General features: G+C 44.4%; 1 protein-coding gene across 4 annotated transcripts in view; it reads right to left on the reverse strand.

Moving 5' to 3' along the window:
- The window catches only part of rhea (Talin_middle and talin-RS domain-containing protein rhea), a 439,862-nt gene that overhangs the window by 38,518 nt on the left and 385,934 nt on the right, over positions 1–15,410 (reverse strand). For all 4 annotated transcript variants that reach the window (XM_075693866.1, XM_075693865.1, XM_075693867.1 and 1 more), the window contains 3 exons: positions 13,321–13,445; positions 9,983–10,108; positions 3,847–3,909 (listed from right to left, as the gene is read on the reverse strand). In XM_075693866.1, the coding sequence (XP_075549981.1) occupies positions 3,847–3,909; positions 9,983–10,108; positions 13,321–13,445 (314 nt within the window). The remainder of the gene's footprint in view (positions 1–3,846; positions 3,910–9,982; positions 10,109–13,320; positions 13,446–15,410) is intronic.

Genomic DNA, 15,410 nt, shown 5'->3' on the forward strand with positions numbered 1-15,410 from the left:
GACGCTTCCTGCTGGGTGCCTTCAAGCACCCGACATTCCTGCGGAACCATTCTTTCGGGTTGGTTTGGACTTACTTGGCCCTTTTCCTTTTTCTACCTCTGGGAACTGGTGGATCGCTGTGGCCACGAATTACGCCATGCGCTACGCCATCACCCGAGCGCTTCCTACAAGCTACGCCACAGATGTCGCCGATTTTCTCCTACGCGATGTGATTTTATTACATGGAGCTCCGCGACAACGTCTCACAGACTGTGGCCGGACATTGCTATCAAAAGTTGTCGCAGACATCCTGCAGTCCTGTGCCACGAGGCACAAGCTATCCACGTCATGCCATCTGCAAACAAATGGCCTCACGGAGTGTCTCAATCACACTTTCACAGACATGCTTGTGAAATATGTCTCTTCAGACCACACTGACTGGGACCTCGCTCTACCGTTTGTCACATTTGCCTATAATTCCTAGCGCCACGACATTGCCGGTTATTCCCCATTTTTCCTTCTGTTCGGCTGAGAACCAGTACTGCCTTTCCACACAACCCTCCCTGTTCATGCAGCACCGACCAGTGAATATGCACTTGACGCCATCGCCCGTGGTGCCCACGTGAGGGAAGTTGCCCGTGACCGCCTTCTGAATTCCAAGGGAGGCGTTTGTACGACCAGCGACACCGAGTCGTGCACTTCCCGCCTGGTTCTTCGGTGCTTCCATGGTCTCCGTAGCGTCAGGTTGTCGGCCTGTCGGAAAAACTGTTTCCTCGTTACACAGGCCCATACCGAGTGACTCCCGTCACCTACGAGATCGCCCCTGGCACCCCATCTGCTTCTCAGTCCAGTGATATCGTGCACGCTGCACAACTGAAGCAATATCACCCTCCCAGAGATGACATTTAGACGCTCCGGGACGTCGCATCTGCCACTGGGGGATAATGCGACATGCATGTGATATTTGTTTGAACGAGGCACATGGGCGCCATCACTCAAGAAAAGAGGAGGAAGAACGAGCTGGGCTCGCGCTGTGAATTTAACAGGTCAGTGCTGCAACTGCTGTTGTAAATATAACCTTTAAATAGTTGCTCGTCTTACTGACTCGTCCTTCGCATAACAATATTTATTGTCCTAATCGGTGGTCATGGTGATGATAGGGATGAACACACATTCTCGTGTCACCTCTGTTATTAAATGCGTCTGTCACGTAAGACAATGAATGGCTCATACCCCTTGAGCAATGTTTGAACCACTGGAAATTTTAAAAATGTAATGCGGCCTCCCTATTATGATGACAAAAGAGAAATGAAATTCTACACTGGAATGATGAGCGGCAACGGAACCAGCTGTGGAAGAAGACGACGATGCTCGAGCCCCTGCTGGTGATGATAGTCAATGATGATTGTCGCGACGGCGATAGTTTCCTTTTGCCAATGAGCGGCTCATACCCCCTTAAGGAATAAGTGGAAAGGGAGCCAGCTGTAGAAGGAGCCTACAACGATGGACATGTGAGTAGTGGCATGAGTGCGTTGGCGCGGTTGGGCCGAGGGGCGCCAACGAGCTAGTCCGCGGACGACGAAAATGCCATAGCCATATACAGCTTCTCTGTAAAAAACAAAGTGCTTCACATGCTCGGGAGGCTAATCACATTACTTAAAAAGAATCTTGCAAGCTATCAGTAACTTAGGTACCTATAAATTGAGATGCTAGTATGCTCTACTCTTAATAAAGGGACACCAAATTAGTATTCCAGCCCTGATAACAACTCAGTTCATATGCAAAGGTCAGGAAAATATCCTTCTTAGGGGTGTGTGAATATTCAAAAAGTTTGAATGTTGTCGGATATTATATTTCTATTATTCGTACTAGATTCAAGAAATAGATATTTGAAAATGTTTGAATATTTGGTTGGATACGAATATCTGAATCAAATTGACTATATTGCTGGCTGTGCAGGAGCAAACACTGTTCTTAGCATTTGTTTCAATCAGATCTAAGAATATTTGGGGCGATCTTGCACTGAATTTTGCGATGATTTCGTTCTGCTAGCGAAATTTTGCTGGTAAAGCACACTTAGCCATTATTCGTCTAAACATTGCGGGAAAGCCAGCCTCTGAGTAGCAAGGGACATGGATTTGTGAACAGCGAGGGTGCACTTCTTATTTCTTTTACTTTTACAGCGCCGCCTCCAATTCTTAGCTTATTGCTTGTGAGCAAGTGCGATGAGTGGCAACTAGCACAGGGTCAAATGCCTCATATTTTACGGGAATTCGATGCGGTATAATAAGGCACAGGCTGGCGAGGAGAGCAAGTGCTACATTTTCTAAATTACTCAATTTTCCACGTTGACATGAGCCAAATACACAATGTTTCAGCATAATGGCTTACTAGTCTATATTTTTTACATTGACACTGTAATTGCAATGTTCCAAAATAACAAATCAGCCCAACTTGCTAATGAATGCACGTGCATATCATTATTCAATTCGATATTCGAAAATATTTATATTCACACACCCCTATGCTTTATCGATAGGATGTCTGTCGCACATTTTTTTTTAAAATAAAGTTTACCACTACTACTGCTACTGCTGTCATCGAGTTAAGTGCTTTTTGTCCCTCTGAAGCTGATGAAATAGCAAAGTTGTCCTAAATATCAATGGGGTTTTCAGTTTAGTAGTGGACCATACTCTGCTTAATGGCAATCTTTTATTGCTTAGGAAATGCTGCATTGGAGTTTTCTTCTAGAAAACAGGAGGGTTCTTCCACCTTTAGGGCAGGTGGTTTCTTTGGGTTATTGTCAGCATGTTAAGGATCACCTGCATGACAGGCAAAAGTGTGGAATGCGCATCACATCACTTGGCACCACTCTGTGCAATGTGGGAGGCAATATGGGAGACCCAGGGCAATATGGGAGGCCCAGGGCACGTTTGCACATGAAGTCCTCCTCCTCCCCCTCCCCCCCCATTTCCCTCGTCCGTGTGCATCTGCTGTCCATGTAAATGCATCTGCAGCGGGGGTTCAGCGCGTTGTCATGTGGTATTTTTGAGCTCTCCATGTGAATGCAAAGCTAGTCTTGTGACAGGTCGCTTGAAGTTACGACAAGAGACCATTGTGCGCTTACGTACAGCGTTTGGAACAACGGGTCGCTGAATAGTATTTCAGAAAGATGGCGGCCTTGAACATGACGGTCATTCCATGCACTCGCTTTCGTTGGCGAGGCGGTGTGTCGGCTTTCTGAGGGTTGTGCGAATGCTTTGAATAGATATGCGTTATTTCGGTAACCATAACTTTAGTTGCCAACACCCGACGATGCAGCTTCGATTAGGCCTAATGGACTAGACAGCGTGGCTGATGGCGTGCGTGGCCATGACGAGCACACGTGCCAAGTTGGTCTGTGTGCCCGCATGTGGGTAGAAAGCTCTCAACTGCGCGAACACTGAACTCGCATACTCGCCTTTTGGTGGCCCAATTCTCACACATTCTTCCATGCTTTCCACATACGCTGTTCTTGTCGTTCCCTGTGTTCATGTAGCGTTAATAGTTTCGATCGGTATCTTCGACCTTGACCTGGTCGAACCTTGTACCGATAGATATTGTGCGCCGTGCAAACGCTGTGCGCGTCAGGCACCGACTACGGTCGGGTCATTCACCGAAGGTACTGATATTTCAAAAGTCGAACATTCGAGAAATCGAATATTAGATATTTGATTCGCGAATCAAAATATTTGAACATACACAATTCGAAATCAAATATTCTAGTATTCGCACAGCCATAATTAATATACAACAAAACAGGCTCCATGCAGTAGCAAATATTCTGGGCTGTAATGATTGACAGCACCCTTTAGTGCAGGTACCTACCGCAGACACCAAGCCCTCGGACCATTGGCCATCAACTGAACTGCATGGTAACCGCTCACCCAGCTGAAACAATGGTAAGAAAAAGTGCATTTGGCAAAATTTACCACACGTCTAACTCTATGTGTGACCCTCACCAAAGCATGCGGACACTATTTGCACTTGCAGCAACTGATTAACACAGAAACTTCCCTTGCGTCTAACAGTGTAAGCTCAAGCTGTTTGCACCTTAACTCTCTCTTTACCACGCCCATTCAAATCATCACCGGTGATTGGCGATTTCAAATGCCAAATTTAGTACATTGGAAACGCTTTCCAGATACACAACATTATCTAGAAGTTAGCAAAGAAAAGTTGCTCTGAGAAACAGTTTAATGTTTTTACTGCAGAAAATTTGAATTTTGATGCAACTTGAAGTAAACTGAGGCTTGTACATTGTGGCAAAAATTCGTGTGGCCTCTGCCCTATGCTGCCTTTAAATATAAGTATGCATTACACCACATCGATAGTTGATTTTCGTGATCAAAGCTCCAGTCAGGACAACATTACACTGTCACATCTGACAGTGCTGAAGGGTGGTAAGGAGCTGCAAGGCAAGGTGTTGTGTTTTTTACCCAAACAACAGTTGTGGGCCAATATCTTTTTTTTTTAAAGATGTGTCCTGGGACCATTTTTTTGTGAGACATGCATTCTGAATTTCATTTGACATTTATTACTTTTTTTGCATTGTACATACATTTTTTTACAGCTTGTTTTTTCAAGTTCTCATGGAATTGTGGACTTTCCAATTTTCGTTTATTATTTATAAAAGAATACATTTCTTGCAACATATGTATTGGGAACACCGTTTAGTAGCCTACAATTTATAATGCTGCATTACGCAGTACCAATGTAGTTCAATTCGTTAGAGCATCGCACAGGTAATGAAAACGTGGGATCGTTCCCCATATGCGGCAAGTTGTTTTTTTATTCTCTTTCATTCCCACGGATTTATCATTTCTTTAATTCAATTAGTAAGCACAACTAATTTCCCCTATGTTGTCCTTGGTGTCTTTGTTTGTTGGCTTCTTATGATATGATTAATAAAAAATCGGGCCCCTCAGTTAACTCCTTTCTTCTTGTTCATTACATAACGAGAGTCTCGAATCTGGCGACATTGATGCCTTCAGGTAGCATGTATGGGTTTATTGACCAGTTGCCTTCACCCAAAAAGATCACGTACTCGTGACGCCTGCGGCAGAAAGAATGTTCCACATCGCCACCAAGGTTTGTGAGTGGTGGCGCTGGCCAACACTCCCAAGGTAAGTTCTAGTAGTAAAACATAAATACCCCAAAAAAGTGGATGGGAAAACGGCGCCACAGTAGCTCAATTGGTTAGAGCAGTGCACGCGCAATGCAAAGACGTGGGATCGTTCGCCACCTGCGGCCAGTTGCTTTTTCATCCTCTTTCATTCCTATTGATTTATCATTTCTTTAATTCAATTAGTAAGTACAACTAATTTCCCCTACGTTGCCCTTGGTGTCTTTGTTGGCATCTTATGATACATTGCTCTAAAATTTAACACTAACTTGCAAGTATGCATGACTTTTGCAAAACCCACATAAGCATTGTAACCATTTTACATAAGGTTTAAACTCGTATATCAGATCTGTCTGCTTGAGATGCTTTAACAGAAGCAGTTTAAAGAACTACATTATCTTTTTGGCTGTAGAACTACAGATTTGTAAAACTTCCAAGTTTCTTAGAACTTACTCATTTTCATCAACATTTTGCAAAATGTATAAGGTTCTTAATCAAAATTATGCCACCTACAGCTTCTCGAATTTATCTTTCTCTCTCAAATGCAACAAATTTCATTCAAATCAGACAAATGGTTGTCTCATGTGAGCGTTTCTGCACTTTAGATTTGTTTGAATAGCTGGCATTGGCATTGTCCACGAGAAAAAGCTTCCACTTCAAATAATATGTTCGGATCAACCAATTGTCTGGAATAGTAGATTTATTATATAGGCCCATTTTTTATGAAAGCTTGCTGAAAATCAGAAAATATGAACAAAAAAAATTTCTCCAATTCTCTCATTTCCTTATTTCAACAATAAATAGCAATATCACAGTTCCGTAAATTCCACCATTCGGATGTCTTAAGTGGACAAAATTTATATATCATACACTGATCTAAATTATACTTATAATTTGTACGACACGGAAAAATAAGATAGACGGACGGACGGACGGATGAACAGAGACAGACGGACGGAGACACACAGACAACAAACTTTATTTGATGCTGAGAACACTTAACGAGAGGTCAGGTCGGGAGGCCCTCTGGGCAGTACTTGTCGGCAATAAGGTAGCACCGCCGCCTATGGGATAATCTGACTGAGCTATGTCGAATGCTCAGTTGCCATAGCTGGAAGTTCGAATCCTTCTATGAGTTTTTTTTTTTCTTTTTGACGATGGTGAGCTTGAAGTTCACCTCCTCCAGTGCACGACATCTGCAGGCTTGGAGTGATGCCTGACACTGGTAAAATATGCCGAGAGCGAGTGGGGCTATACTAATCCAGGTACAACCAAATTAGGAAGGCCCACTAAGCGTCATCAAAGGCGCTCCCTCACCAGAACAGGAATTGGCCTCCCTGGTGCAGTATTCGACCACCTGAGAACCTGACTGAGGCAGTGGTCAGACCTGTAACGCAGCAGAGAGTGCTAAGAATCTCTAGGTCCAGACGGCCGCCAATGGAAACTGACCCTGTCAAATTTTAATTGCCAAACTCTGTTGACTGAGGCTAGCTTAGCGGGACTCTTTGAGGAACTATCAGACATTGTTTGGGATATCATTGGCCTTAGTTAGTTTAGACGAACTGGTGAGGCTTATACAATGTTGAATAATGGACATGTCCTCGACTATAGAGGTCTCCCACATAAGAAGCAATACGGGGTAGGATTCCTAATCTATAAGGACATAGCGGGCAACATTGACGAATCCTACAGCATTAATGAGAGGGTAGCTGTAGTCGTAATTAAACTTAATAAAAAGTATAGATTAAAGGTAGTACAAGCCTACACTCCAACATCTAGTCACGATTATGATGAAGTAGATCAGTTTTATGAAGATGTTGAATTAGTGATGAGAAAAGTGCAAACTCACTATACTGTATGTCCATGGCTTCAATGCCCAAGTGGAGAAAAAGCCGGCTGGTGAACAAGCAATTGGCAACAACGGCATTGATTCTAGGAACGCTAGAGGAGAGATGCCGGTAGAATTCGCAGAAAGGAATAAGCTTCAAATAATGAACACCTTTTTCAGGAAGCGTAGCAACAGAAAGTGGACTTGGAAAAGCCCTAATGGTGAAACAAGAAATGAAATTGATTCCATAATTTCTGCTGATCCCAGCATAGTGCAGGATGTTAGGTAAGGTAGCATAGTGCAGGTGTTAGGTAGGGTAAAATGCAGTGATCATTGGTTACTGAGGGCTAGAATTCACTTCAATTTGAAGAGAGAAAGAGTAAAATTGGTCAAGAAGAAACAGGTCAACCTAGAGGCAGTAAGGGTAAAAGCGGACAAATTCAGGATGGTACTTGCAAACAACTATGCAGCCTTGGAACAGAGAGATGAAGATGACACAGAGGTAATGAATAAAACCGTGACTAGGCTGACTTCAGAGGCAGCAACTGAAGTGGAAGGCAAGGCACCAAGGCAACCAGTAGGCAAGCTCTCCCAAGTAACAAAGGGCCTCATAAAGAAATGACAAAGAATGAAAGCGTCCAACTCAAGAGATAATATAGAATTCGTGGAACTGTCAAAACTGATCAACAAGGCGAAAATAAGTGATATTCGAAACTATAACAGGAGAAAGACTGAATAAACCGTAAAAAATGGACGCAGCTTATCAGTGACAAGGAAACTTGGCATAGGACAAACCAAGATGTATGCACTGAAAGATAAGCAAGGTAATCATCAGCAATCTAGAAGATATAGTAAACGCAGCGGAACAATACTATACTGTCCTGTACAGTACCCACAGGAGTCAGGATACCTCAATTAGAAAGAGTAATGAGCAGGATACAGAACCTCCTCCTATAACTAGCGATGAGGTCAGAAGGGCCTAGCAAGACATGAAACGAGGATGAACGGCACGAAAAGATTGAATAACAGTCGATTTAATTAAAGATGGAGGAGACATAATGCTTGGAAAACTGGGGGCTTTTTATATGAAGTGTCTGTTGACTGCAAGAATCCCAGAAAACTTGAAGAATGCAAACATCATATAATCTACAAACAGGGAGACATTAAAGAATTGAAAAATTATAGGCCCATTAGCTTACTCCCAGTATTATATAAAATATTTACCAAAATAATCTCCAACAGAATAAGGACAACATTGGATTTTAGGGAACAGGCTGGCTTCAGGAAGGGATACTCTACAATGGATCACAACCGTGTCATTAATCGGGTAATTGAGAAATCCACAGAGTACAATAAGCCTCTCTATGTGGCTTTCATAGATTACGAAAAGTCATTTGATTCAGTAGAGATACCAGCAGTCATAGAGGAATCATGCAATCAAGGAGTACAGACCGCTTACGTCAATACCTTGCAAGATATCTACAGAGGTTCCCACAGCTACCTTAATTCTAAACAAGAAAAGTAGGAAGATACCTATGAAGAAAGGGGTCAGACAAAGAGACACAATCTCTCCAATGCTATTCACTGCGTGTTTGGAAGAAGTATTCAAGCTATTAAACTGGGAAGGCTTAGGAGTAAGGATTGACGGCGAATATGTCAGCAACCTTCAGTTCACCGATCACATTGTTCTATTCAGCAACATTGCAGACGAGTTACAATAAATGATTGAGAACCTTAAGAGAGAGTGTAAGAGTGGGTTTGGAAGATTAATATGCGGAAGACAAAGACACTGATGAATAGCCGGGGCAAGGGAACAAGAGTTTCATCTCGCATTTCATCTCGCATAGACCACCGCCAAAAGGTAAACATTCCGCACTGCAACACCGTCGGCTTTTCATATTCATTTCTTCCCCAAAAGAGCAAAGATTGGAATAACTTACCCGCATTACTTACAATCATAATTGACACCAATAACTTTAAAAGGACACTTCAAAGCTTCATTTTATAAATTAATGTTGCGCTTGCTTTTCTGTATAATAACTACTTTTATGCCATTGTTTTACAATATGGCTTGTATTTTTATATCGTATGTTCTTTCCTTTTTTTTATTTTGTTATGCCATGTATTTTTGCCACGCTTACAAGTTTCTATTTACCATTCTTATTTTGTATACAATGTTTTTTGCCATGTTGTTTGCCTTTCTTCCTTATTTCGTCATTTGCCTCTGTATTTACTTTGCCCCTCCCCTCTGCAATGTACGACCGTACCTTGAGGGTATGATAAATAAAATAATAAAAATAAAATAAAATAAGAGTTCAGGATCGCCAGTCAGCCTCTAGAGGCTATGAAGGACTACGTTTACCTAGGTCAACTAATCACAGGGGACGCTGATCATGAGAAGGAAATTCATAGAAGAATAAAAATGGGTTGGATTGCATACGGCAGTCATTTTCAGCTCCTGACTTGAAGCTTATCATTATCATTTAAAAGGAAGGCGTACAATCAGTGCATTTTACCGGTGCTGACATATGGGGCAGAGACTTGGAGATTGACAAAGAAGCTTGAGACCAAGTTAAGGACCGTGCAAAGAGTGATGGAGCAAAGAATGCTAGGCGTAATGTTAAAAGACCGAAAGGGAGTGGTTTGGATCAGAAAGCAAACGGGTATAGCCAATATTCTAATGGACATTAAGAGAAAAAAAAATGGAGCTGGGCAGGTCATGTAATGCGCTGGTTAGATAACCACTGGACCATTAGGGTTACAGAATGGGTACCGAGAGAAGGGAAACGCAGTCGAGAACTGCAGAAGACAAGGTGGAGCGATGAAGTTAGGAAATTCGTGGGCGCTAATTGGAATCAGTTGGCACAGGGCAGGGGTAATTAGAGATCGCAGGGAGAGGCCTTCATCCCGCAGTGGACATAAAACAGGTTGATGATGACAATGATGATGATAATTTTAGAGTGAGCCTGTTATAATACCTGCACATGTGTTGTTTGGGAGAGACAGCTCACCTTGCCAGCTGCAACAAGCTCCCTCTGGGCAGCTGAGGCAGCCCGCACCAAGGCAGACGTGGCAGCTGTGATTGACTTGGCCGCTTCCAGGATCATCTCATCAAAGTTTAGGCTCTCGTCTGCTTCCTGCAAAAGAATGATGCATCAACTCTTGCTGAAGTTGATCCCACTTTCCAACCCCATGCTGACTATATAAAGTGCCTTCACACCATCTTTCACATAGTATACTTGTTCTAACACTTTCAGGGCCTACAGGGTGCCACAGCATCTCTTACTACTGTTCCCAAGTATACTCCATTCAGTGAGCCAACAGTGGTGTGCTGAGCCTTAGTGGCAAGGCTGGACTGCTCCCCTGTGCACGCCACACGTGAGCAGTATAGCAGGCCCTCGAAATGCAAAGCCTTTAGAAGCGGCCACTACTAGTACTGAAACACAGACAGGAACACTACCGAGAATTCAGTATACACCAGTGTTTGTTCAACATTGTAGAGCTAGCGTTAATTTATTCCAATACCAGAACCTCATGAACTGGCAGTGCCTTTTACACCTGCATGTACTAGAATACTATACAACAAATATTGTGCAAGTAGGAGTGTCAGTTATATGGAGGGGGGGGGGGTCTGGAAAGTCAGCAAATAATGTCTCTGAGGGATAGTGAAAGTTAGAACAATAATTAACACACTGTAAAGACAGTGGCCTCATCTCCCTGCAATGTCTGAAAGACCTAATTACGCATGTTAACAGCATCTCAGCCAGAGGGGTATTCTTTCAAAAGAAGTTTATCACGCACATGTTAAAGCAAATAAGCTCACACAAGGAATTTCAGTGACATTCATGTGACACTATTGGAATGGTCATCATGATCAGGAAGGCACTGCAACTGATCTGGGGAGGGGGAGGGGGGACATTATGGATACTGATACAGGGCTATTACCTTGTAAAGATTGACACTTCAGCTAACAATGTCAAGTCAACACCAACAAAACGTGCTAGCGTAAATAACAGCAATGACTAGCAGAGCACCCACTGTGGTTCCCACCATTCATAGAATGGTTTTCACACCAGTGTGAATCGCACTGTTGCTTTAGTCGAGGCAGTTCTTCACTGTCACCAGTCAGCAGAGATTTGCCCAACATATTGTTGTACGTCTGTTCTCTACAACTTTGTACTCTTGGTGTGAAAATTAGTCCATGAGATTTGCTAAAAGAGTGAATTTTCATGGAGCCTGGCACACAGCATGAAGAGCCCACAGTTGTACCTGTCACCAAGACAGGGCTGCATTCATTTAGAGGCTGCCTACCTGAACTTCTATTCATCTGACCATGGTTAATTGAATTTTTTGTTTAATTCGATCCCAACCAAAGGTCCCAGTTGATGCCCATACATTTCACGCTTTCGTTACTTTGGTCCTAGAATCGGTCAAACTTGAACTTGGGAGGTTAGCAAGCGTGTCCCTGACCCCAATAGTGACTGCAGTGGTGGCACCAATGGTGGCAGCGTCTGTCTTGGCAGCTTGGCAATGCAGTGAATGCTTTGAACACATGTTGGCCTTATGAAGATTTTAAAGTGAGAATGATAACTCACAGAAAATTATTTACAGCATTTATATTAGGTAAATAAATTTGTGCACTGTGTAGGTAAAGTTCGCTGATTTCATCCTTTTCCTGTTGTCAGAATCGGAGGCATGCCACATTTTTCTTAGAATTGGTGCATGCTTAATTTTTACTTTGTTTAGGAGCTGATGCCATTTCTACTTTGAACCAATAAAAAGTAGCTGTGTGTTCAATTTTGGGGTGTGTTAGAATCGGGCAAATACTGCAAAAGGAACTGGTGGTGTGTTTCAATGTTGTTTAATTTGACCAGTTTCGTCGGTCCTGTCAGGGTCGAATTAATGGAAGTCATTGGGCAGTTTTGTAAAGTTTTGATGTCGATTGTACCTGAAGGCAGCTGCTCACAATGGGTCACAAAGGCAACACTGTAGCAGCATCCCAGGGAGCAGTCGGCACCCTCTGTGGGCATATGTCTGACTCCTGGCTGGTTAAGAGGCACAACCAAGAATATCAAACATATCTCACAGCTGGGCCATTCTTCTTCTGTGCGTCCAGTATGGTACCGGACCAAGGGGACGGTTGGTCGGTGCCAGTTTAGACAGTGTGTGGCATGGCTTTCCAGTCATCATAGCCAAACCTCGCACAAGTTGCCAAAAAAAAGAAAAAGAAAAACATGCTCAAAGTGAAGCTTTGCACAGACTGCGTGGTTTCATCTCTCAGGTTTTCATATTTCAAGGACATGGATAAGCTGCTGTTTGTGACATGGGAGTGCCTGTCAAGTGCTGAGTAATGGCAATGAACGTCACCAAAATCACAAAAGCACAGAGCGGTCACAAAAACATGTTCTGCAGCATTTTCAGTGAACTCAAGACAAAAAAGATGGGATCAGGCTTTTTCTGCATCATTACTCTTCAACAAGAAAGGAAAATTTTATTCTGGAGACTTTACAGTACCTTGAAAAAGAATGCCAGACAAATTATTGGATGCATTTGAAAAGGCTGGAAAAGTGACCAGTTTTACCTTTCGAGCAGACAAGAAATTAAAAAGAATTGTTCACAAAGCAACACAATAAAAATCTCAGTGCCCTTCCACTCTGTGAAGAAGGATGACCAGCAAAGCTGTGTATGTGGGTGCCTTAATGGCGAACTGCACCTCCGTCGCTGGTTAGCCCGGCATTGCACTATCCTCGTGTTGTGTTGTACTTCCTCGCAGTTGTGTGCTCGTGTTGTGTACTTCCTCTCGTCCTTCGTCCAGGTTGCGCTGCCCACCCATAGGAACATGTTCAATCACCAACTCGCCCAGCTTGCCGTCTTAATTGAGTGGTTAACGCCTGCTTCACCTCCACCGCAGGTCGGCTTGGCATTGCACTATCTTCGGGATCGGCCCACGTATGGGGAGTGGTTAACGCCTGCTTCACCTCCACTGCGGGTCGGCTCGGCATTGCACTTTCTTCGGTATCGGCCCATGTACGGGGAGTGGTTAACGCCTGCTTCACCTCCAGCGTGGGGCGGCCCGGCACTGCACCACCTCCGGGAGTGGCCCACGTGTGGGGAGTTTTTTGCTTACCACAACAACACAAAAATTTCCTTGGACGGTAGAGGTATACAATTTCGCTGCAAAAGCTCAAAAGGCATACACTGCTACAATGCTGCGAGTGCCCCAGCATCCACGACAGGGCTGATACGATTATGATGATGATGAGTAGCATGAGCCACACCTCGCCCCAAATGTAAGTCGGAACCAAGGAGCAGCAATGTGAGTGGCAGAGCCTCAAACAAGAGAGCCTACCTTGACGCTCCTGCGTGGCTGCAGGTTGGCAAGCTTTCGAGCAGCTGCTTCAATCGAAGATGCAGCACCCAGCAACTCTGTTTCCGCAATCACTGTTGGGTCATTCGGGTCAGCCCAATCAGTACCTGTAACAGCATCATCACATTGCCAAGTTTCATGACTTGCAAACATTGCCAATCGATTTGTTATGGCTTACAAACAGCACTGAAAATAAAAAAAGAGACATTCTGTTCTGTCATCAGCCAAGGATATGTGCTTGCTATTTAGCTACAGTGAAACCTCGTTATAACGAAGTTGAAAGGGGAGTCGTAATTCCTTTGTTATAACCATTCGTTCGTTATAGCCATTATTTATTTCTATCCACAATTAGTAAGCAAAGCAAGAGAGGATGTCATCATCATCATCATCAGCCTGGTTACGCCCACTGCAGGGCAAAGGCCCCTTCTCCAACAACCCCGGTCATGTACTAATTGTGGCCATGCCATGCCTGCAAACTTCTTAATCTCATCCGCCCACCTACTCACTACCAAATCTCAAAGAAGCCCGCCATGCGAAAAAAAAAACAGCCGTCACACGAAAAAAAAAAAAAGAAAAAAAACAAGCAAAAAGAAAAGACAGCAAGGAATTGCTACTTTATTCACACCAAACGGCTCATCACTGATCGATATCAGCACAGCAGCTGGCAGCTCACTTCGCAGAAAAAAGTCCTTGATAGATTTTTGTCGCATCTTCTTCAGGTGAATGACGGCTTTTTCAGCTGCACCCGCTATTTAGAATCTGTCCTCGCCGTCATCGTGAGCGCCAAAGCGGAACAGCAGGCCTGCCGCATCCAGCACTTGTGTGGGCATTGGGACGTTGGGTTCGACAATATTAGGCTCCGGGCTGTCGTCGACACATTTGTCACTGTTGTCATTAGGCACCACCATCACCATGCACACAATTTGCGCCTCCATTAGCGTTTCCTTAGTCACCATGTCAGTACCGGTTGTGACCTATGTGCAGGTGTCGCAGTTGGGCACAACGCCAGTGTCAAGGAGAGCGTCCGACAATGCTAGGGCCTGGTTGCCCGCTGCACCCTCCATTCGCGGCAGCACTGAGATATTCACTGTAACCGCTACTGCTGACGCCAAATGAGGCATGCCGGAAGCAATTGGCGATCGTCCTTGCCGGTACAGCCATCCAAGAAGCCTGTAGCACCTCGATTGCCATGTACAAGTCGATCGTGGACTCGCGCTTCATGCTCATGTTGAACAGAATCCGGTCGATCACACGCTTGCGGTAGCCCGACTTAAAGTTCATGATAACTCCTTGGTCGAGGAGTTGCACAAATGCAGTGCAGTTTGGTGGCAAGAAGCATAGCTCTATGTTTTTGAGCCCAGCGGCAGTGTGGTGGGCCACGCAGTTGTCCAGTACGAGGCATATCTTCCGGTTCAGCTTGCCCAGCCGCTCGTGCGAAAATTTCTCGTCATCCAAGCCTTACCGTTGGATATATAACTCACTGGGAGCTTTCGTTTGCCCTTGAAGCATCGTAGTAACGCACTTTTCTCAACCATGAGGGCCGGCACCTTTTCTGACCCATCAATGTTGGCACAAGGCAACACGGTTACGTGGACCTTGCTCTGCTTACTGCCCTGGCAGCATTCACCTTTGAGAGCCAAGGTTTTTTGCTGCAGCATATGGTAGAACAGCGCTGTCTCATCCGTGTTGGCACAAATCCTTGGCATTGTATTTTTCTAGCAGCTGTCCAACGTTTGTCTCCACCCACACCACTGCAGCTTCGCATTCGACAGACTGCGCTTCCCTGCTGACAGCCCTGCCGACGATGTCGTGGCGCTCCTTCAAACGCTGCAGCCAGCCGACACTCGCCACAAAATCGTTGTTCCCCATGATGCACGCGAAGTCCCTCGTATTGCGCTGCAACAGTGCCCCACTCACAGGCAGGAGCGCCGCTTGTTCTTGCGTCAAAGTACCACTTGAAGACCGCCTTCTCTACAGCTTCGAAAGCTCGGGCTTGCAGCTTGTTTCTGTCGCCTTTTACGCCACTTGCGACAGCAGTGGCGACAGCTTCTTTGCTGCTCAAAATTGTCGGC

Source organism: Dermacentor variabilis, chromosome 5 (assembly GCF_050947875.1).
Source record: "Dermacentor variabilis isolate Ectoservices chromosome 5, ASM5094787v1, whole genome shotgun sequence".
NCBI classification, from domain to species: domain Eukaryota; kingdom Metazoa; phylum Arthropoda; class Arachnida; order Ixodida; family Ixodidae; genus Dermacentor; species Dermacentor variabilis.